The 23,617-nt window shown below is 39.8% G+C and overlaps 1 protein-coding gene across 3 annotated transcripts in view; it reads right to left on the bottom strand.

The window, feature by feature from the left end:
• Positions 1–959: 959 nt before the first annotated feature.
• Positions 960–23,617, bottom strand: part of AFF1 (ALF transcription elongation factor 1) — a 126,948-nt gene continuing 104,290 nt past the window's right edge. For 2 of the 3 annotated variants that reach the window (XM_083177691.1, XM_083177700.1), the window contains exons 12-21: positions 22,845–22,939; positions 21,790–22,030; positions 17,905–17,999; positions 17,707–17,770; positions 13,385–13,521; positions 11,542–11,613; positions 11,305–11,398; positions 9,641–9,684; positions 7,201–7,424; positions 960–5,923 (exon numbers count right to left, since the gene is read on the bottom strand). In XM_083177691.1, coding sequence (XP_083033817.1) covers positions 5,802–5,923; positions 7,201–7,424; positions 9,641–9,684; positions 11,305–11,398; positions 11,542–11,613; positions 13,385–13,521; positions 17,707–17,770; positions 17,905–17,999; positions 21,790–22,030; positions 22,845–22,939 — 1,188 coding nt within the window. In that variant the 3' untranslated portion in view covers positions 960–5,801. Of the gene's footprint in view, positions 5,924–7,200; positions 7,425–9,640; positions 9,685–11,304; positions 11,399–11,541; positions 11,614–13,384; positions 13,522–17,706; positions 17,771–17,904; positions 18,000–21,789; positions 22,031–22,844; positions 22,940–23,617 lie in introns of those variants that run through there. The other variant, XM_083177708.1, reaches the window with a different exon arrangement.

Genomic DNA, 23,617 nt, shown 5'->3' with positions numbered 1-23,617 from the left:
TGAGTAAGTGACAAACATGGGTCAAATCAAAACCTCCCATGGGTGGCAGGTATAGAGTATTTATTATCCATTCGTTATACAGTGCAGCATACTCCATTGCTCTTTAATGAGATTTATAAAATGATTGTACATCCTCCAATGGTATTAAGTTCACAGGAAGTTTGACTGTATTGGAGAATACGCCTTAGCTTGTAACACATCACATCATCATTAGTTTTGCATATATAAACCAATGCATATTTGTGGTTTTGTTATCTTTTAACATTTTAAGTTTGTACAGTCTGGGCTGCTTGATGTATATTGCAGCTTTTTGTTGCTCTTCCTCTTTCACTAGTTTCTTCTCCCTTTTTTCCTGTTGAGGTGGGTATTCGATTCTGGCCAATATTTCCAATGTATTGGCCAGGACCTATTCAATCCTGCACGTTTTCATCAGGGACTCGCCGCTGTAGATTCGGCTCTTTCAAAAGCTGAATCTGCATTTGCAGAATAGATAGCTAAATTTGCAAAATAGCATCAGTTTCCATAGAAAAAGACCTGGATTAACCGATCCACATGTTTTCCGACTTTTAATTTTTTTCCAAAAATCGTAAAATTCTATAGAAAAATGAATATATGGAATGCTAATTCAATCTATTCTATGTAAAAATAGCAGTTATTTCCAAGGTTCGGAAATATCTGCTGGTATTAAATACCGTTTTGAGATTAGTATGTATCTGGGACTATCCTGCCTGTCCATGATGTTTTACATTTAAGGACTGTTGCATGTGGTCTGAAAGGGACTGAAGGCAATCAAGATGCCATCTACATAGTGGAAGGAGCAGAATTCCCAATAAGAGTATAACATTAGAATTGCAGATCCCTATGCTCAATACATTGTTTAACACATTCACTGCTGTGTTTCAACATCTCAATCAATTTCAGTTAATTTGGAAAAGAAAGAAAGAAACCATTCATAAAAATGTATTTGATATTTTATTTACAGCTTAATTCCAGACATATTTTGCCAAAAAGAAAGAATAAATCATTTCAAGTTAATCTGTTCTTTACAGCAAATTATTCTCATAGTCAACAGCGTAATTAACAAAATAGGAGTGGCACAGCTTCTTTGGAAAGAGATTTCGCATAGACTTTCTTCTTTAAATAAAAGATAACATAACATAATAAACAAAATCACAGATCTTTTAAGTCTCTTGCCCGAAAGAACTGTACAAGGCAGCTATAGTATTCACAGAAGCCCCAGAATGCAGACTTATTCCAGAAGTAGTTAAAAATACACCAATTACCTCCATTAATGTTTCATTTGCACATCTTCCCATTGCACATATTAATACACAAATTATTCAGACATAAAGGAGTGAGTGGGCTGTTTTACTTTAGGAGATCAATCATTGAATAGATGCCATCAAGTTAGATTTGACTGATGAACTGGAAAATAGTGCAAGTGATGGATGTTTAGGGCAGATTTAATATGCAATATTCTGTATTTTGATTGAACATGTGATATACTGGTTATCACTCATTATGAATGTTAAACGGTGCTCCAGCCAATCAGTTCCTTTCATGTGTTTGAAAAATATGAGTTAGCAGTGTATTGGTTGGACCACCATTTGTAACAAGTGATAACAGGAATATCACTTGTCTTATAATCTGTCCCATAATAATCTGCTGCCTCCACATCATTGGAATTGTAGGTCAGCAAAAGCTTTGGAGAAATGAACGGTGAAGAAATTAAATGGATTACATACAGTAACAAATAAAAACAAAATAAATGAATCAGCTTACACCCACAATCGGAGAAAAGATTTGCTATGATGCTCGGAGTAATGCTCTACAGTAGTCGTGGTGTTTTGACAGAGTTTTTCAAAAAGTAATGCTTATTATATAATATTCTGGTTGGTAACATTATTAATAGCATGTAGTACCTTTTTTTAGTCTACAGATGTCACTGCCACAAAGCATCTTGGCAGCAGAATAACGCCACCTGCAGGTTGCAAAGGTCATAGATGGGCTGATAATTTTCAAATGATGCATCACACAGTAATGGTGGAACCCTTGTTTTAGTCAGTGACCTGATCTCAACAATAGATGTATTAAGAAAATGGAAAGATTAAACCGATGGGTATGTGTAAAAAGGAAAATCTTAAAAAGGAAATCTATTGTTTCCGATGGAAGAAAAATAAACTTTTTCAAGGCACAACTATACATTTGATGCAGATAGTTTGCCCATGATTGTGCCAACATGTTTTCTGTATTCATTTATATTTTAGAATGCAGCAAAACCAATTTCCTATAATGTTATAGTACAATACATTGTATTGTTAAGAGTGCATGTAACATGTGTAACTGAGTGAGAATATTTTCCCAAGCCCTTTGCTTTAATTGTAAACAGTCGGCCAGCCTGTTACCCCCTAAAAGTAAATATGAATATATCCAAATAGACGTCACTGAGAAACTGTATCCAGGGGATTGCGAATACAGTTTAACAATGTATTTGTGGCATAAACTAAAAACTGATAAATCTTTTAAGCAATGGCAATAATCTGCATAGTTTTATAGTTAACTATTGTATTTCCAATACTGGAAACATATTTCATTTAGAACTACTATAGTTCATTTGTAACAAAATGAGCAGCACAATAGCACATTATGTGACGGTACTGTGGCGGCTCTAGACCTGTATTGAGTACTAATGGGCAAATCACATGGCACTTAGAACGGTAAATATGTACAAGTATAGATTTATGCTAATCAAGTATGATTACTGTAGTAGCATAAAATGACAGCTCTTAACACTCAGAACAATAAGAAATGATACTTGCTGCTGTATCAAACTTAAAATCAGTGGCCACTTGCATAACAGCACCGATAGGCAACCATATTTACATTTCACCAGCAAACACATCCTGGGCACAAATAAAAGAAAAAATCAATAGCTAAGCTCAAACCTAACAAAGGACACACAATATATTATTGGGGTCATGCCGGTTCTTACTGTGAGCCTCATGCTTACAGCTTTGTCTAATGGTAAAAGGGTTCTGAATTGCTTTAGTGTCAACTATCATTGTCTTAAATCACTTACATCCTATGTTATATATCAGCCTCAGTACTTTACCCAAGGACAGATTTCTGCAAAATACTGTGAAAAAAATGTACTCCAACTAAAAACCAATCAACTGCTTAACACAAAAAACTCTTCTAAAAACAAAACATTAAGACTGTTGTCGCAGTACTAAATGTTCTCTCTATTTCTTTAGAATGTACTTAACCACATCTATGAAATGCCCTTGGCTGTCTTTATGTATTCAATACCTAATTAGTGTTTGTCCTGAGAAACTTGACTGTAGTTGGGAATGGTTCAAAGTAATTATTCTACAATATGAAACTGGAGCAGAAGACTTGAGTGGCCTTGCTGACTTGCAGTTTCATCGCGACAAGCACTCATAAATCACTCGAGAATTGTGTGTGTTCCACTGTAATCTTGCTTATAACCATCACTTCTACATAAGAAGTTACTTCTGAATGATGCTGCTGATGAAACGCTGAACCGTGTAAATGCTACACATTCCATGAAGGTATATATGACATTTCCAAACCAAATAGAGGCCCAAATATATTGCAGTGATCGTACAGAACAGTCATGTTCAACCTTGGCCCTCCATCTGGGGTGAAACTACAAGTCCCATCATGCCTTGCCACACTTTTGGTATTAGGGAATGCTAAAAATATGGCAAGGCATGCTGGGATGTGTAGTTTCACAACAGCAGCTGGAGGGCCAAGGTTGGCCATGCTTGGTATAGAACATCTATTAATGGCCACTGCAAATCATACAATTTCTCTGATGAGCCAAACCTACTGTGGGACTAGATCGTACAGTAGCTTTTGTAAAGGAATATATAAATAGCTATGAATGGGATGTGGATTGGGCACCACTTGAATGTCAGATATAGCTGTAGGTTACTATCACACATCATCTATAATAGCCTGTACCAGCCATGGTAGAATTCCTGCTGGTGACAGAAAGTAGTAATTGTTTTGGAAAAAGAAAATATAAAAGAGGAAAATAATATAATTGTATATTTATGGAATCTAGCACAGTACCGAGTCTTAGATAAACATATTAAAAAGAAAAACTATTAAACCATAAATGAGTCACCAGAAGGCACCAGCCCACAGCAGACCCCCATAGCAAATAAAGCTCTACAATGAAACACCCGCATTCAGAATGATGTGGCAGCAGTATATAACTATCTCATTTCCAATTAGTTTCCATACCACTAGTCTAAAATAAATCCATAGTCTTTTCCAAATTCCGCCTGTTCGCTGTCTTTGGAAAGTAGGATTGTATTCACTTAACACAACTACACCAAATGACATCTATTATGTTCACTACCAAATGATAACCTACTGTGTGTGATTTTCCAGTGAATTTAGAAACTAAACAAATTCAGCCTAAAAAGACACAGTGAGGTTTCCATCTGAGCACAGGTCATTAGCCCACGTGTATAGACTAGTCACATATGCTACACAGCTAGATTGTGTTATGTTATTTATGACACTACACAAGCCAGAGAGGAATCGCCAGTACATTTACTTCTTTCATATCCCAGTGCAATCACCTGGGGGAGTTTGTGTTATCATGTTATTAAGTGCTATCGTTGTATAATACATATGACCACAGCTAGAGATTGCCCATTATGGGTCAGCAAGAGAAAAGGATGGAGCCATAAAGGTAGATTACCTTTGTGTACTGTAGCTATGGATTTTAATGTTTAGCAGCAAGAACTTGTGACCTATCATTCTGATGACCAACTGAAAATCCTATTGCATTATATGGGAAGCTGACAGGCCCAATCAGAGCCTTGCTGTATATAAGCTCTAGTGGTAACATGGAAGGGCGGCCATTTTGGTTGATGCATCATTCATTTGGCAATGTTACAAATATTAAATCACACAATTAGGATCAAGGTTTCTTTTCGGACGTAAAAGCGTGGCAGTAATTGCAGGAGTTTATACATCAGAACTGATGGCAGTATTCAATCAATCCCAAAATGTTGTTTACCATCTCTTTCATATTAAGGCAGAAGTCATCTTTGTTCCTAATTCCTTAGAGAACACTATGACCAGAAAGGGGAACATGTTGCTGATTTGTGCTCAGGAGTTTTATATTTTTTTTTGTATTTTGTTTTATTTTCAAGAATAAGACCTGACAGAATCAGTAGGACACTTAGTATATCGATTAAGGCACAAAGTCCTGTATTTAGAGTTGCCCTGTCATACGTAAATCCCAGATTTATAGCAAAATATACTATGCAAATCAGCATTGCAAAGGAGGCGGAGGTGGGCGGGGCAATCACTTTTTCTTCCAACTATATAGATGTGTGTACAGGACACAGCCAGCTGGTCTAGTAAGCCTAGTTTATTTCCAGTTGTTCTGTAGTGGCCTGCTGATAACATACTGTAAGCCATAATGTGATAGGTTCAGGTAGATAACCTCTCAGAAGACACTGCTCTCATGCTGGTTTTGTTAAGAAATGTTTAAAGACCACTGATGTGTCAGTCCTTCTCACTTCAACACTACATTGCACTGTTTTTTTTTATTCCCATGAGAAGCTTAGAAAGTCATCGCTCTCTCCAAATCCTCCTCCTCCACGTGGAGGCTGATGCCTGTTTGGAAATCTCCAGCACGCTCCAGTCATACCAGATCCCAGGAGCCTTTACTTTCATTCCTAGAATTCATGTTACAAATTGCCAGGCATTCAAAGTGCAAAAGAGTTCAGAGGGCAAGTGCCCTCCAGCACAATTTAAGTCATACTTGATTCCAGTCTCAGCCACTGTAAACCTTGCCTGGTGTAGTGTACCAGTTCCGTCATAGTGCTGTTCAAAGCCAGGGGGCAAATCATTGCACTGAGGTCTGCAAAGAAATCTGAAGCAGAGAGAAGACAGCGTGAGAACATGGGACCATAAAATATGTACATATAAAACCAATGCACACATTGTCTGAGTATATATTATATAGATCTGTGAGAAAGTAAATATTTATGTAGGCAATGATAAACTAGAAGAGTCCCCAGCTTTACTATGGTAGGATTTGCTACTTGGTTTAAAGCAAGAGTAGATCTACCCTTAAGCAAATACAAACTGTTTGGTAGGTTAATATGTGACATTTCTACAGCAGTTGTCGCATGTGAATACTGTACACTTATAGTACAGAATTCACATGCGACAACTGCTGTAGAAGTGTTTGCATTTACTATTTTATTCTTACTTGGGAAAGGAAAATTTAATTTTAGATATATTAAACGAGAGATATCCAGTGATCACTTTAAAATGCAGGATATTTCTAGTAGGTGCACACAGTATATAGACCAGTGGTCAGGGAACAGGGGTAAATTACCCCAAATGGTGTAAAAAATTAAATTCCTGGGGTTATAGACGGTCACGATGCAGAGACACAGCCGGGCATGCATATGAATCTATACACATGCCCAGCTGTGTCTAGGCAGCGCGACCGTCCATTACAACCAGGAATTTCTTTTCATTGGATATAGAATCTACATATAGATTCTATATGCACACCCGGCTGTGTGTCTTACAGTACTGTGTTACAGTGCAGTGTGTCAGGCCCTTGTGTATGACACGCTTCCCTGCAAGATGCCCCAGACCCACCCTCCAAGTGCGCCCACTTCTTCAGTAGAGTCAACTAGTTACTGCTCTATTTCCGCAGAACGCAGTCTGTACTGGCGCTGAGTTTCTTTGCCTGGTTATAGGCTCCTGCCATGGTATACCCATCTCTAGTCTAGGGAATAAAATGTGCACAGACTGTCACTATATCATCTTGAAGGGATGCAGTTGAAATCCCGGCGGTTGGAATCCCAACACTTTGTCCCTCTGTGGGTGTCCACGTCCCCCCCTTGTCAGGATTTCGACGGTAGTATTCAGGCGTCGGGATTTTGACCACCGGAATTCTGACCGCCGGGATTTTAAACCACTCCCATCTTGAAATACTGACTCGAATTATTGACTGGACGTCACATTATCAATGACTATACCACACACAGCCTGGCAGCCATGGATGATGATGATGATTACCATGAATTGCTGTGTATGTGGTACAAATTTTGTGCTACACACACGCAGCCATACATGGTAGTCATCATCAATGGCTGCAGATATAGACGTTACATGGAAAGTATGTCATACCTTTATTTTTCTTTGCCAGTAAGTCAGCTTGTTCCCATATGTCATATGCATAGAGGAAGTAGGAGGTTATATTGACATAAGAGGATGCTATGTGATGTATCATCTGGGGGATGGTAACTGAAGAGCTCTGGCTCCCGCTGTTGCTGGCAATGGATCCTGGCTGAGATCCCCCAGAGCTGGCAGGAGAAGGTGTTGGGGACAGAGGTGAAGGAGTACCGGTACTTCTAGCAGAAACAAGACCATGAGAAGCTCAGATGAGAAAGAAACCCTCAACATGGTTTAAAAAGTTATCTATTATTACAGGAAAACACAAATCCTATACTCAGGGCTATTTTTCAGTAGGCTCCAGCAGGAACTGAGGCTCTTTTTCTAGTTCACTCTTTCTGACAAAATATTTCTTAGATGGACAAAACCATGTGCACTGCAGGTGAGGCAGGTGTTACTTGTGCAGAGATAATTAGATTTGGGTGGGGTTTTACACCTGTCTCACCTGCAGTGCACATGGTTTCGTCCATCTAAGAAATATTTTGTCAGAAAACTAGAAAAACTAGAAAAAGGGCCTCAGTTCCTGCTGGAGCCTACTGAAAAATAGCCCTGCCTATACTTTTTCGTGGACATTTACTATTTCCCATTTATACTGGTCAGCAAGCGCCTGAAATGTACACTGCCCACATCACTGCTATCTTTAGATATATTACAAATAGAATTGTGCCCCTAAAACTGCTTTCAGAGGTTAAAAGTATAAAAAGAGCAATTGTACATTCAGCGGTCAGCCATGGTCAAAGCGGAAATGGTTACATTTACCATACCACCAAGCACATACATGTGGTCACAAGAGCCTGAGCTTTTGAAAATTTTTAAATTCATTTGAGACCTAAATTAAAAAAAAAAAAAAAACCATTGGGGTAAATTTACTAAGATATGTATTCTACTTCACATGCGATGTTTCTATGGGCAACCAAACAGATCCTGTCTACTATCTTCTAGATCAGGCATGCCCAACGTTGGCCCTCCAGATGATTTGAAACTACACATCCCAGCATGCTTTGCAATAGTTTTAGCATTCTCTAATAGCAAAACTGTGGCAAAGCATGCTGGGATGTGTAGTTTCACAACATCTGGAGGGCCAACGTTGGACATGCCTGTTCTAGATAAATAAATAATTAAGAATTAAGCAACATCACATGTGAAGTAGAATACACATCTTAGTAAATTTCGCCCATTAAGTGTTATTCTCTATGTGTCCCCAACTCTACAATGTCTCTCACATGGACACAGAGAACAGAGATAGAGAACAATAGAGAAATTAGCAATCACTGAAGTAAATGCCTTTTACATATTCATAGAATCCAGATTTTGTTCATTGTATAAATTCCTTAAAGAGAACACCACTTCAGTAGATTAGTATTGATCCAACAATGCATTTCTCTTACAGAGTAATGGAGGTAGCCATTTTTCTGGAAAAACAGAGGCCTGAGTAAGTAAGTAAAGTAGGTACTTGTTTAGTTTCGCAGCGGCCGTGAGTCTGAGTCCCCTTGCGGTGCTCGCTTTGCTCGCCCACGCTGCAGGCTCGGTATTATAGCTTCTGCATTAGACATTTTTTTTCTACCAGACTGATAAGTGGCAAGTTACACCAATATTACAGCAAGAATTGCCATTATAATATGAAACAATACCGAAGCAGCATTTGAGACCCAATATTTTAATTTATTTGTGGCATTACACCTAAGGGTGCAGCCAAACATGACTGCTGTAGCAAATTAGCCCAGTTCTTATTTAACAATAAAGTAAAATCTGAGGTAATTGAGGCATAAAGAGGAATATATCATCCATACAGTATATGTAGATTAAAATTAAATTCAAATAACTGGTAAATTTTACCACAACAATAAAGGGCTTTATCAACATTTTTGGCCCAGTTTTTTATTGAGCGATTCATTAAAGCCCATATTTTTAGCGGTGAAAGCTACCTACTACTCCATGTGTTTTCCACCATCGCAGATGCCCCAAAAAAACAGCCCCGTTCTCCTGCCTTCAGTGTCCGCCATCAGGGATAACGGAATTACCCCCACGGATCAATTATAGTAATTTACTATAGTTATTTGAAATCCCCATAAACACTACTAAGGTGGGAAAATTTCCTCTCACCCACAATTCTACCATAACTTAGATTTCAAAACCGATCTGCAGCCCTCTGTTTGGCAGATGATAGCACCTGCCAGCTGGGCAGCACTGCCTGGTTTTCTTGCTGCCTTCTAATATTGCCATCTTCCTCATTGGAGGCATGGTGTTTATACAGCTAGTTGGATGTAAATGGTAGTAAGACCTTAAACATCTAAACAACAAAACCCCCAAACTAATTTTACCTGTAAGAAAACACTAATTTTCTCCTACTGGAAATAAGCTATTATTAGCACCGATAAAAAAAATGGAGGATTACCTAGCGACACAGGGGGAAGGTGCTTGTGCAGCTCTGGATGAACTCTGAGGAAAACCAACAAAATACAAAAATTAGTGAAGTGCATAATTAACTGTCTGACTTTCATTTGCAAACAAATAACCAAGTACTGGGTTTGCTATAAAATATGTAGCCTAAACAATAAATGTAAACATGTTTACGATCACTAAAAGTCCCACTATAAACTCTAATTTACAGTTACTGCTTTTATACAATTAAAAAGCAACACAACAGGTCCTTTAAAAGAGGATGGTTCTGGTTTTAACCAGAAAACATGAGAGGGGGAGACCGAGACAAGATATTTACTGTAGAGATAGTAAAAAAATAAATTGTGAAATTAACCAAAAATGGAGACACTGCACTAATTAAATGTAATTAAAGCACCATGGATGTATACACACATGTAGACACTAAATAAAACTTAAAAGAATGATAATAAATTACAAATATTTATGTAATAATACGAATTAAATTAGGCGGAACGCTCTTTCAGAAGAAGTGGTGTTGGCAGACACAATAAATACATTTAAATTAAGGTTGGACAAGCATTTATTGTAAACACCTCCAGGGGTACAACTGATAAACATAATTTAGTCCAAAGTGGAATTGAAGCAAAAAATGTAAAAGGGATGTAACATCTAGACAACAGTGGTTCTCAACCTCAGTCCTCAAGACCCCCACACAGTTCACATTTTCAAGGTCACCCAGCAGGTGCACCCATTACTCACTGATACATTTTAGAAGGTGGAGCTACTTATTTCACTTGTGATTCTGTGAGGAGACCTGCAAAACATGCACTGTGTGGGGGTCCTGAGGACCGAGCCTGAGAACCACTGCTCTAAGGGGTATTGTAAAAAGTTGAACTTGATGGACATACTGTAAGTCTTCTTTCAACCAAAACGACTATGTTTCTTTGAACCATGGGGTTCCCAACTCCAGTCACACTAATAACCCTTTTATTCTGCAATTCTGGATCGAGTCTGGGTCACTAAACGGTACTTGTTCAGTTTCACGGCGGCAGTACGGCCGCCGTGAACTTCCGGCTCACTAAACTATCAAAAATAAGGTAAAATGAACTCTATGCCAATGAAGATAATTCATACCCTTACTATCCACGTTGGCATAGAGTTAATTTTAGATAGCGTGGCGAGCGCAGCGTGGGCGAGCGAAGCGAGCCCCGCAAGGGGACTCAGACGCACGGCCACTGCCGCCGTGAAACTAAACAAGTACCCACTTAACACATGTTTAAAGCCGTGTAACAGCACCGCAGGTTAAACCTGGGATATCAGACAACCCAGTTATCTACTGACCTGGGCTCTTTCCGGACCAACCCTGAGTCACCCCTTTCAGACTGAGCTGAATTTAGCAATAACCCACTTTTTTTTATCATTGTGAAAGGAGAACAGTCCAGGTTTTAAGGGCAGTACTACTTGAGTACTGTGCCTTAGTTACAGTATTTTGATTTAGTCTTCTGTGTTCAAGCATGGATATCACTAAACTATGGGCTGTAAGTAGACTGGTGGGCCTTCCATGGTTACTGGACCCAATATATAAATATATTTAGGAAACAGTCCGTGCAATGCTATATGACAACTACACGATTCTATATAATTTGTTATGTTAGAAAAGAAAAAAAGATATAGTACCTTGAAGTGTTCCCCAAGAGTGCGGGAATACTTTAACGCAGTGTCTTTTTTGTAGCGAAACATTGCCATATATAGAACGGACTGGCAACGCATACTGAGATTACAAGAAAATATATGTAAAACAAGGGTAGCCAAAATGTCAATCTCACAGTGTAATAAAGAAACGTTAAAAAAAAAACATTTCACAGTCAAGTGGAAACAATCATACAACATACATACATACCATACATTACATACCATAAAACTGCAAATGCTTTCTCATGTGCAGGTGCTAAGCCATCAGAGAAGTTCTTCAATTTCATAATAAATCTAAGAGACATAAAACAAGTGAAAATGAAGACTATATTGGATGCAATGGGTTAGCACAGTGCCACCGCAGATATTACCAATAATAAGCCACTAAGTTGCCTCACATTTTACAACAGCCTGATAAAAGCCTCACAGTTTCTAAAAGCAATTACATACATACAAATGTAATCAGGAGGCAACCAGCTATTTAATCATGTCATATTCAGGTTTGTTCTCATAGTTCTCTATCTGGCCAAAAAACAAAACAAAACAGCCACTGTAGCACAATTTACTATACATGGCTTCCACACAGCTGACGACAGTCATATGTGGAAGTAAGATGTAACAGACATTTTGTAAAAACAACATTTGACAGCGATGGTATACGAGTCTCAAAGCACATGAACCATATATCGGTCTATTACCATACAGACCAGGGCTACATTGTTACTTTTGCAAGGCTGTACCACACACCATCAGCCATGGCATAAAAAAACACTGACAGGTGAAGTGAACAACATTGATTAATTTGTTACAATGGCACCTGCCAAGCGGTGGGATATATCCAGCAGCAAGGGAACAGTCAGTTCTTGTACTTGATGTGTTGGAAGCAGAAAAATAGCCTGGAAGTGATATGGACCAGATTTCTTGTAATGGAAATGACATGTTTTTAAAAGTCCTTGCTCTTGGCCATACCGGGAAGTCCAGACCATAGCCCATGCTGGTTTTTAATTACCATCATTTCCATCACACTCTGGGCCAGATGCACTAAGCTTCAAAAGTGATAAAATGGAGAGTGATTAACAGCCAGCCAATCAGCTCCTGCCTGACATTTTTCAAACCCAGCCTGTGTCATGGCAGGTAGGAGCTGATTGGCTGGCTGTTTATCACTCTCCATTTTAACACTTTTGAAGCCCACTGTCAGGTATACAAACATCTCAAGATTGCTCGGTATCTGGGCGCCCGATTTAGAAATCGGGTCGGATCGGGCACATCGCATCGCATCACATGCGACCATCGGATGCGATGCAATGACCCGATTTTTCCATAGGAATCAATGTTAAAATGGACTGAGTCCATTTTAACATGGAATTCAATGGGAAAAAGGGGTCCTTTTCATACCCCTACTATCCAAGTGGGCATGGAGTTGGATATAAACCTGTGGCGAGCGTAGCGTGCCACCGAGCCCGAAGCGTGGCGAGCGTAGCGAGCCCCGCGAGGGGACACAGAATACCGTTCGCTCGCCACGCTTCGGGCTCGGTGGCTCGCTACGCTCGCCACAGGTTTATATCCAACTCCATGCCCACTTGGATAGTAGGGGTATGAAAAGGACCCCTTTTTCCCATTGAATTCCATGTTAAAAGTCCATTTTAACATTGATTCCTATGGAAAAATCGGGTCATCGCATCGCATCCGATGGTCGCATGCGATGCGATATTGCATCGCATCTGATTGTATGCCTTAACTTAAGGCATACAATCATAAAATCGGGCGCCCAGATACTACATAAGTACCGATTGCTCTACCAACACCCTACTGATGACGTGTGTTGGCGATTTTTGTTGCATGTAATAAATGGGGTACTGGCTGAAGACTCCATAGGTAGGGAGGGATAGGCATTAAAAAGGGAGGGGGGTTAGGCATTCTGTCTGCCTGTTTCACATATGTATTCCTTTAATAGATTTTTATTAAGTCAAGCAGCAAAGCATACAATGTGATACCATATACAGTAACTGTAAGCTCATATGTATTCCCTTTTATCTTAAGCAGAAACATTCACTTGTACACTTACTTAATGAGATCAACGGTTTCAGCAAACATAGTGTAGGCAGACTTTGGCGCCTGTACATCTGCTTCCATTGCAATACCACACTCAATGAAAAACATGGCCGCATCCAAGTAGTTAAATGACTTCCCAATTTTATCTGCCTAAAATGACATACAAGAGAAAAAAAAACATTTACAACTTCCAGTCAATACAATGTAAATCAGTAGTTCTCAACCTCGGTCCTCAGGGACCCCCAACGTTACACGTTTTCCAGGTCACCTCACAGATACACAGGTGCACTAATTACTCACTGACATTTTAAAAAATCACACGTGGAGCTAATTATTTCACCTGTGATTCTGTGTGGAGACCTTCAAAATGTGCACTGTTGGGGGTCTCTGAGGACCGAGGTTGAGAACCACTGATGCACACTATTCTAAGTTCCTTTCACTACCTTTCAATGAGAAAGATTCTCCGTGCATGGCGAGAGATTTTTTCTCTCGCCATGCACTCGCCCTGTTCCGGAGGGCTCGCTGCCACTATTCAATGTGGTTAAGTCTCACCGCCACTCGCGGCGAGTCTTAACCCCTGCAGCGGATGAGCGTCCGCGGCAGGGAGCTGGCAGGGAGCCGGGGGACGGTGGCAGCCAGGGAGATTAAAGTCTCCCTGGCTGCCCCAGAACATATGTGGAGGGGAGGAGGGCTCCCCGGGACCCAGGCAGCACAAGCTGCCCCCCCCCCCCCCATAGCCAGCGGGGGACCCAGTATTGACTGCACCCAATCGTGCATATGTAATGATCGGGTGCAGTGAATATATGAATATCTAATGAGCAGCTTGAGAGCTCCGGCCCCCTGCTGGCTGCTCTGTGTAAAAAAAAAAAAAAAAATTTAAAATATATATTTTTTAATTAAATATATATTCATGTGCTATAAGCACATGAATAAAAATAACATGCCCCTTCACAGAAAAAATATCCTGATTTTTTTACACCAAAATTAAAAAAAAAAAACCTTTTAGTTTAAAAGTTCACATTCCGGTTCTCCATGAAAAGATGGAGAATTGCTACACGGAAAGACACGGAGAAAATCACTTAGAAAGACGGCGAAAATATCACATTGAATAGGGTGGTTCACTTTTGGAGAGCAAAATGCTCCTTCCAACACGAAAACAGCACAAACTCGCCATAAAACACGGCTAATTTTTCTCATTGAATACTGCCCCTAGTGGATGGTAGGGTATGAAATACCACCTCTTTTTTTTTTTTTTAAAGTGAAACTCATGTTGACCTCTTGACTGACGACCTTCCCATTGTTGACCTATTTTGTGTTGACCTAGGTCCTGTCGGCCTTTAGTGGTCGACCTAATGTATGTTGACATTTATACTGACAACCTATTGACTGTATCCAAATGTTTCTGAAGAAGCTATGTATCAAGCCATGGAGAGAAATTAAGTGGAGATCTTGTTAAAGGAACCAATCAGCTTGTGCAATTTCAAAGGCTGCTAGATAAATGACAGTTCGAAGTGTATTGGCTGATTTGGGCAACTTCTCTATTTCGCACCTCTCCAACACTTATAATACCTCTCCCTCTAAGGGAGGAAACATACAGACTTGCAGCTTTGCCACAAGAATTAGTACAGTAGCCACGCAGCAGATTTCTGATCCAGTTGTTGTCGCTATTGTATTAGACCAAGCTTCCGCAGTAAGAGAAAGCAGTACAACTTCACGAAGTAGTTAAATCAATTATTGCCATATTCATGTACAGCTAAAAGCTCATACAAGGGAGTAGTTAATCTTTCTTGCAGGAATGTAAATAGTACAGAGGGCAGACTGCCAGGAAACATATGGCAAACAGTCCTTATATCACACGAGCAGCTTGTGAGGGGAAAGCATTGGGCTATGCATTCTCTTTGAAAACATGTTCACGAATGCTAGGATTAGTCAGTCTTCAAAACATTATTAAAAACAAGCTAGAGAAAAGGACATAATCCAAACTAAACATGGCAGCCTAATATTAATGTATTACATTAGGTGTGACGTGAAAACATAACTAAATACCAAACCGTGTACATTATTCTGAAGCAAAAGCACATGCCCCAGTAACTTACTTCTGCCGAACCTGCCAATGTGCAGATAAACAATGATTGAAGCACTTAAGATAAAACTTTGGGGTCGAATTAGTAAGCCTTGGAGAGTGACAAATAGAAGTTGAGCAAGATACAGTACCAGTCAATAGGCTCCTGACTGCCATGTTGCCGACGGGGTTTGAAAAATAACCAAAGGTGGTTGGTTAGTACTTTCGGGTATGTACAAAGCCTATGAGAGAGAAAGTGAATGAGATAAAATACCAACCAATCTGGCTGGTACTTTATCTTAGTCCACTATATCTCTCTCCAAGGCTTATGGTGCCCATACACAATGCAATCATTGCATGCGTTTTGAATGCGATCACATCGCATGCAATTTGCATGCGATACGATCCAAAGCTAGTTCAAAAAGTATGTGCAGCACATTTTTGGGATGTGCACGGGAGCGTGAATCGCAGCCGCAAAACGCACCATGTATGGGCACCTTTAGAACATAGGGGTAGAGTAATATAGTGGTACTATATAGCGCTGCTTTAACACTTCCTGCTTTGCCTCATAAACAAGTTGAAGCAGTAAATGTCATTGACAAGATGTATTAAAGTCCTGTCTCCTTCCCCCTGGCCAGCTGTACTACTCATGTGAGATCTGCTGTGTAGCCCGGAGCCAGCAGCAGGGACAGCACTGTCACTGCTGTGGGAGATAGCACATCACCACCTACCAACTGTCGAAGTCGATAGCAGCAGGGGGCAGAACTGTCAGTGTTGCTGAGCGTTCATACATTTGCCATGCATATCAGCCTGCTATATTTTAGATAGCAGCGCCGATATGGACAGGGGTGCATAGCTCCAGCAAGGCAGTCCCCAAGAAATGGGACTGTCCCTCAAAAATTGGGGCAGTTTAGAGGTGCCTTAGTACATAGACCGCTGTGCTTCGCTACACTCTGCAAGGCTTACTTAACAGTTTAACCATAGTTTAAATTCCTATAAATGTTTTACAGCTGGACCCAGGATACATAAAAGCCAAGCGCATTAAAGGGTAGAACTTTACACCTGAATTGTGTGTCACATTTTAGTTTGTTTTTTATACAAGGCAATATCTTTATTTGATCACTTGACCAAGAAACTGACACCACAAGGATTTTCCGGTGCTAAGGCAGACACAGGGCAGCATAGAGCATTTCTTCCCTGCCAGATAGTACTATAAAAGCCATATAAACTGACTTCTTTTTACAGAAATAACATTTAGTGCTTTAACGAAATAAGGTCTTCTGAAGTTATGAGGCCACTCAACGAATTTAAATGAATCCTTTGTGTGCTAAAATGCCCCTCCAGCAAGCCCGGTCCCAGGTAATTAGTACCCCCGTTTCGGCGGCCCTGAGTATTGTGAACAATATTGCCTAGTGTGTATGTGGCTTAAGAGCAGATAGGGGCTGGAGGTGGGGTGGAGACTTTGTGGGTTAAAACCGGCACAGTTAAAAGTGAAAGTACATTGCAGAACCGTCATTTTGAGAGGCTTTTAACTAGTTCAATATAAAAGGTACATTAATGGGCTTGCACAAAGTGTATTAAAGCTATAAAGAGATGAATTGAAAAGTATTTATTTTATATTTATTATTTTTTGTGGAAATTAAAATGTAAAAAAACAGGTTTACTTTATTACGCCTCAAAAAGAAGGTTTTCCTGAGAAACACAAAAATAAATTTAATTAAATTGTTTGCATTGCAAAAGGCACACCTCAAATATAACCTTGGATTAGTTATGAAGAGAAAAAAACCCTCCAGCAAAATAGTATTTTTCCATCTATATATATTAACATGGTTTTATCAGCAATACCCATTTATGCAATCTTCCACACTTAAATCTGACAATTTGCATTCCACAGCATTACAGTCTTGGAATAAGGCTGAGACAACAAAGGCTGAAATCATTCTGCAGTGTGCTGCAGTTAGGGTAGGACTGGGAATACCTGAGGCCAAATTCCACTCAACAGTTCTGAGAATGTCGCTGGACTCTAACAAATAGTAGTAACCCAAAGCAGTGCAGTGAGACAGAACAGGACGGCTGGGATACACTAGCAACTGTAGTCTGTCACCAGTAAAATGTAATAACATAGATCTATCACACATGATGCATGTATGTGACTGGGGTGAGAGTACTGCCAGTAATAATATATATATATATATGGTATATATACACAGTACACACAGAAACTTGCATAATGCAAAAGTGGTGTGATCAGAGTTGAGGTATACATTACTCACCATGGCATCAGCTTTATGTTTTAGCTTTTTGGCCTCCTTCATATAATATTCGGGTGAATGTATCCTAAAGGAAAGCAAGGGAAGAGTGGAGAACTTAGCAAACACACAATTCCTGCAGGTTCTAGGATATACAGGCAAGTATTACTGTTAGGGCAAGTTTAGCTAAGCATACTGAGAAGTAAGAACACAATAACGTACTTTTCTTCAAACTTCAGCTGAGGTCTTGTTGGCTTGGCATTACCATTTGGCAAAGAAGGCACTGGGAAAGGATTTGTGTTATTTTCTGTAGAACCCTGGAAATTTTTATAAAAAATTTAGTCCATAACTGTTAGGAAAGAGTACTATCATGTGCTACTACAAGCTGTATACAGTGCTTTTCAAACTTCGTACATAACCCGACTTAAAAATGTAAACACGAATATATAAAAAAAATTGTAGTGAAATTAAGAGTGCAAGAAAAACCTATAAACACATACCACCTGCATTTTATGGTGGTTGGTATGTCCCCATTTGACATATCAACAGCCTTATCTCAGCTATCATCTTCGCCTATTACACTTCTTAGCTCTGAGAATCTCAATCTCTTAATTACCGTTCATGATTAAAGGTTATAATCATCAGTGGTTGCTCCCCGAGGCTGTAGCGCAAACTAAAATAAACACAGGGATGGCCGTATAATGTATGATGTACATGTTATTTTTTTATACTGTAGGGTGTTTGAAGGAAAGTAAGCTCCCCAGGGACAAGCCGGGTATCACATATCCTGCAGGACAGCGTAGTCAGTAATCTGCCCAACCCCATAGACTTTTATTGGCTACATAGAACTTTGGGGGTAGCAGATACAGGAGGGAGGTACCGATTGCTCTGTCCAGTGTATTCAGCTATAAGACATGGTGAGGGGAGCTTAGGTTCCTGAAGACAGATGTCAGGATCAAAAAAATATATATATATATGTATTGTAGAGGTAGGGTCAGGTTTATGATTATCTGGCCTCCCCTCTGCTTATTTTGGTGTGCTCTGCAGCCCCAGGGGAGCAAATGGCACCGATTATAATTGCACCTCAATAAAAGGCTATGTAACATAGCAACATAGTAATTAAGGTTGAAAAAAAAAGACCGTCCATTGAGTTCAACCTACTTGACTTGTAACTACTGACTTGAGTAAGTCATATCTATAGGATTCCCTTAGTGGCCAAAAATGCATCCAGTTTTGATTTAAATTCATAACAGTAGTTGCTGTAACCACCCCAATGGCAATGAGTTCCAGAATTTTACTGCTCTAACGGTGAAGAATCCTCTTCTTAATTCAGTACGAAATTTCTTTTCCTCGAGCCTCAGTAAATGACCGCGTGTCCTAAGTATAGGCCTGTTAATGAATAAATCATCTCCCAGTTCCATATGATTCCCAATCCTGTATTTGAACATACTAATCATATCACCTCTCAACCTCCGTTTCTCCAGTGAAAACATACTCAGCCTGGTTAACCTATCTTTGTATTCTATTGATTCGGGGCCTTTTACTAGCTTAGTTGCCCTTCTCTGTACCTGTTCGTTTTCCAATCCTTTTTAAAGTGCGGTGTCCAGAACTGAACACGCATTCCTTGCCTTGTATATCATCTATAAAGTAGTTATCCTTCTTGGTCTCTTATTTTAGAGTTACTTTTATGTGCTGTATTTAATTGTATTACAGGTATTTTTTGTCATCTATAGGGCCCACTGGTAATTTAGTTATTGGAAGATGAATCACTGCTTGTTATATTTGACACATTTTAATGATAGATTTCCTTATTTCTCAGCAGAAAAAAAATAAAAAAATGAAAATTGGTGGCAGCACCATCATCATCATCATCATCATCATCAATGCAGGGTATGAGAACAAATGTTAAGCTGCAATTCTAGCATAAATACAAAGATTTACAGAAGGCTAGCCTAGTGTAAGGTGACATTGCTTGGTAATAAAGTGCCCAAAGTAAACATTGCTGTTCACCATTTATCTATTCAAGATATGGAGGTAACAAAAAAGAGAGGAGGAAGGGGGAATGGTGGAAGGGAGAGGGATGTGGAGTGTATCCGCACTGATATTTATTAAATAGAGATAGGTAAGGGAGGTAATGAACGATCTGTAAAAAACTGACTAAATTCCAGTAACTAGGAACAGTGGGTACCAGAGCACTCAGACAATGTGTGTCAAATGTCAAATTAAACAATGCCAAGGGAGGAGAAGAGGGAAAGAGAACTCTGGGTGGGGGCACCCTTGTATTACAGATCAAGATATGTTGTACAACAATAAAATTTAGCTTTTATTAGATATGCTTTAAAATAGGTAAGTTCCTGTACTCAAGAGGGATGATGTATAAAAAAGCGCAGCAAAAATATATAAGATAATTATGTGGAGACACTGGTCAGGGTCAGGGCATCAGAAATCCTCATTAATCCCCTAATTGGCACCAAGTTGTGGTCTGTTGTATTGGGGTAGGTATTTAAATCATTGGATTTTGTCCTGGACCAGTTTTTGTCTCACAACAAGGCAGGGATTGCAGCAGTGTGTCATGCAGCCGTGTTAAATAGTGTGCTGAATTGCGGGAGCATGTAAATACGTGTGGCATAAAGTAAGAACGGTACAGCAGGTGATGAGAGGATGAAAATAATGAAAAGAGATCCACTGGTCGAGACCAGTGGTTACCTGAAAAGACCCCACCGGAGTGGTAATAGGAGGCCGGAGTGAAGTCTGCTGCTGTGCCGGGTATGTATGCGCTCGCTGCTGGCGCTGGCGTCCCTGCCTGGAGTAAGCCGGTCACGTGTGTGCACCACGTGTCCCGGTGGAGTCCTCTCACGTACGTTTCGCTACGCTTGGTCACACCTCTGTGACCAAGCGTAGCGAAACGTACGTCAGAGGACTCCGCCGGGACACGTGGTGCACACACGTGACCGGCTTACTCCAGGCAGGGACAACAGCAGCCAGCAGCGAGCGCATACATACCCGGCACAGCAGCAGACTTCACTCCGGCCTCCTATTACCACTCCGGTGGGGTCTTTTCAGGTAACCACTGGTCTCGACCAGTGGATCTCTTTTCATTATTTTCATCCTCTCATCACCTGCTGTACCGTTCTTACTTTATGCCACACGTATTTACATGCTCCCGCAATTCAGCACACTATTTAACACGGCTGCATGACACACTGCTGCAATCCCTGCCTTGTTGTGAGACAAAAACTGGTCCAGGACAAAATCCAATGATTTAAATACCTACCCCAATACAACAGACCACAATTTGGTGCCAATTAGGGGATTAATGAGGATTTCTGATGCCCTGACCAGTGTCTCCACATAATTATCTTATATATTTTTGCTGCGCTTTTTTATACATCATCCCTCTTGAGTACAGGAACTTACCTAATTTAAAGCATATCTAATAAAAGCTACATTTTATTGTTGTACAACATATCTTGATCTGTAATACAAGGGTGCCCCCACCCAGAGTTCTCTTTCCCTCTTCTCCTCCCTTGGCATTGTTTAATATCTATTCAAGATACCAAACTAGAGGTCACTCAACATATGAGCTTTTTGGATTGCTGTGCTACAGAGCCTTCTGTACAAGTCTAATCCAAATATATAAATAAACCTATTTCATAAATTGTTATATTGTAACTTTATGTCAATTTACCACTGATATTCCAATCACTTTTTTGAAGCTTGGTGCATCTGGCCCCTAATCATTTTATCAAGTATACCAGATCATGGTCATCTCAAGCTTCCAAAACAATCCAGCCAAAGAGTTGGGTATCTTTAGGGGTAGATTTTTCAAGCCTTGGTGAAAGACAAAATACCTATCAATCAGCTTCTATAATTTTACAGGATGTGCTTGAAAAATGACAGTTAGAAGCTGATTTGTTAGTACTGTATCTCTTACAAAGGCTTCATAAATCACCCTGCCAACGAGGGAAACCATGAGAAATTGCATCTGTAAATGACCATACAGAATGCAGTGTTGTATTTATGTCAGAATCAGCATAACCTACCAGACGGTATTTACTGCCATAAAGGCAGCTGAAAGATAACACCCAGTTCCATCAAAATACATACCTTGTTGCTTTTTGTATGTTCTGTGTTCTTTTCTTCCACCTTTCTTTGTTTGGGAGTGGTTGGTTTTTTAGTAGTACTTCTACTGCTACTGATTGTGGACTGTTGGCTACAGGTGCTGCTCTCACTAGGGCGCCTCTTCTGCCCCACCTTCTCAGATTTCTTATGTGTGCGCTGAGTGGGAGACATTGCTTTCTGATTCCGATGTTCCTTATCATTGTCCTCACAGGATGTTTTAGGTATCCTGGGAATATAAACAAACATCAATATAATCACATAGACATTCTGAAATGCTCTGAAGATCTTCACCAATCCCAATGCTTTAATGCTGGCGATAACCACATGCAATAACAGAACAGCATATGGTAGATCTATCTGCAGTTACTTACAGATGTGCCCTCTTACATCTAGGCTCAAAGTGCCATTCACCCCAAGATGCACGGTGACTGAGACCGCAGAGCCCGTTCAACCAAATTTACTGTTATTTGCATTATTGAATAAGATGCTAGGATATGCGGCATGCCTATATTCTGTGTGTGACTGCTGCTGTAGCTGCGTTAGAAATTGAACTTTACAGTGTCTTCCAGGAAAGCATTGTAACCTAGCATTTTGTTATAATGGCAAATCATGGAGTTGATTATCTGGCACTTTATAACTTTAAGACTTCGTATATCTGGCCCTCACACTCCGTCTCAAACCGATATAACAGTGTTGTATCCAGCAAGCCTGGGCCCGGGGTAATTAGTATCCCCCCCCCCTCTCGGCTGCCCTGAGTGTACCCAAGCAAATGTCATATTCCTTTGATTTTCAGGGCTTTCTGTAAAGTTATATTGCAATATTTTGGAATAAATGTGCTCTTGAGTGACAAAAGTATATGATACAATTCAAAGTAACAAATGTAATCATTTAGATTTGAAATATTATGAACATGTATTGGGTACATAAGCAACTTTTTAGAGGTCATTGAAAAATAAGCACATTACCACAATTACAAATATTCCATTGCTGAGCATTAAGTGATTCAAAACATTTCATATAAATCACAATAGGACACTTACTTTTTTAATGATGGTTCTTTATGATTAGAAGAGGGCTTAGTATCATTCGCCAACTTCATTTTTTTGTGTGTTCCATTTTTCTCGCTGTCCTCCACCTGGCAATATGCAAACGGATTAATGAGGGGAAAATAATCACTTTTATAAAATATATTTTGTTTAGTCAAATTAGCAAAATAAAACAAGAGTTCCTTGTAAACCCCACAATATATTTTATTAATTGATTTTTAATGAACAAAACTACTGACACTTAAGTTGTGTTTTTTGTGACCTGCTTTACTTTTAGAGGGGCTGAATCTACACAGAGGGGCATATGTAACAGCGCCTGAGATTGCCGGAGATCTGGAACGCTGACAGAACTGGGACCTTTCCTTAAAGTGGCAATCATGTACAAGGCATAGTTTTGCCTTGTAAATGACTGTCGCTTTAAAAAAAGTCTGGTATCCGTCATGCTATGCCCCTAAAACTGGGGATTTACAAGTCTGATTGCATTTCCTCACTAGGGGGTTTATTCTAGTTCATTCTTTCTGACAAAATCCTTCTTAGATGGACAAAACCATGTGCACTGCAGGGGGGCAGATGTAACATGTGCAGAGAGAATTAGATTTGGGTGAGTTTTTTTGTTTCTGTGCAGGGAAAATACTGACTGCATGATTTTACACTGCAATATAGATCTCACTTTGAAGAAAAACCCCACCCAAATCTAATTCTCTCTGCACAAGTAACACCTGCCCCACCTGCAGTGCACATGGTTTTGTCCATCTAAGAAGGATTTT

The sequence above is a fragment of the Crinia signifera genome, chromosome 1, assembly GCF_055691185.1.
Source record: "Crinia signifera chromosome 1, ASM5569118v1, whole genome shotgun sequence".
NCBI lineage: Eukaryota > Metazoa > Chordata > Amphibia > Anura > Myobatrachidae > Crinia > Crinia signifera.
Note: the sequence above shows the minus strand (reverse complement) of the source record. Positions and strands in the feature narration are given on the sequence as shown.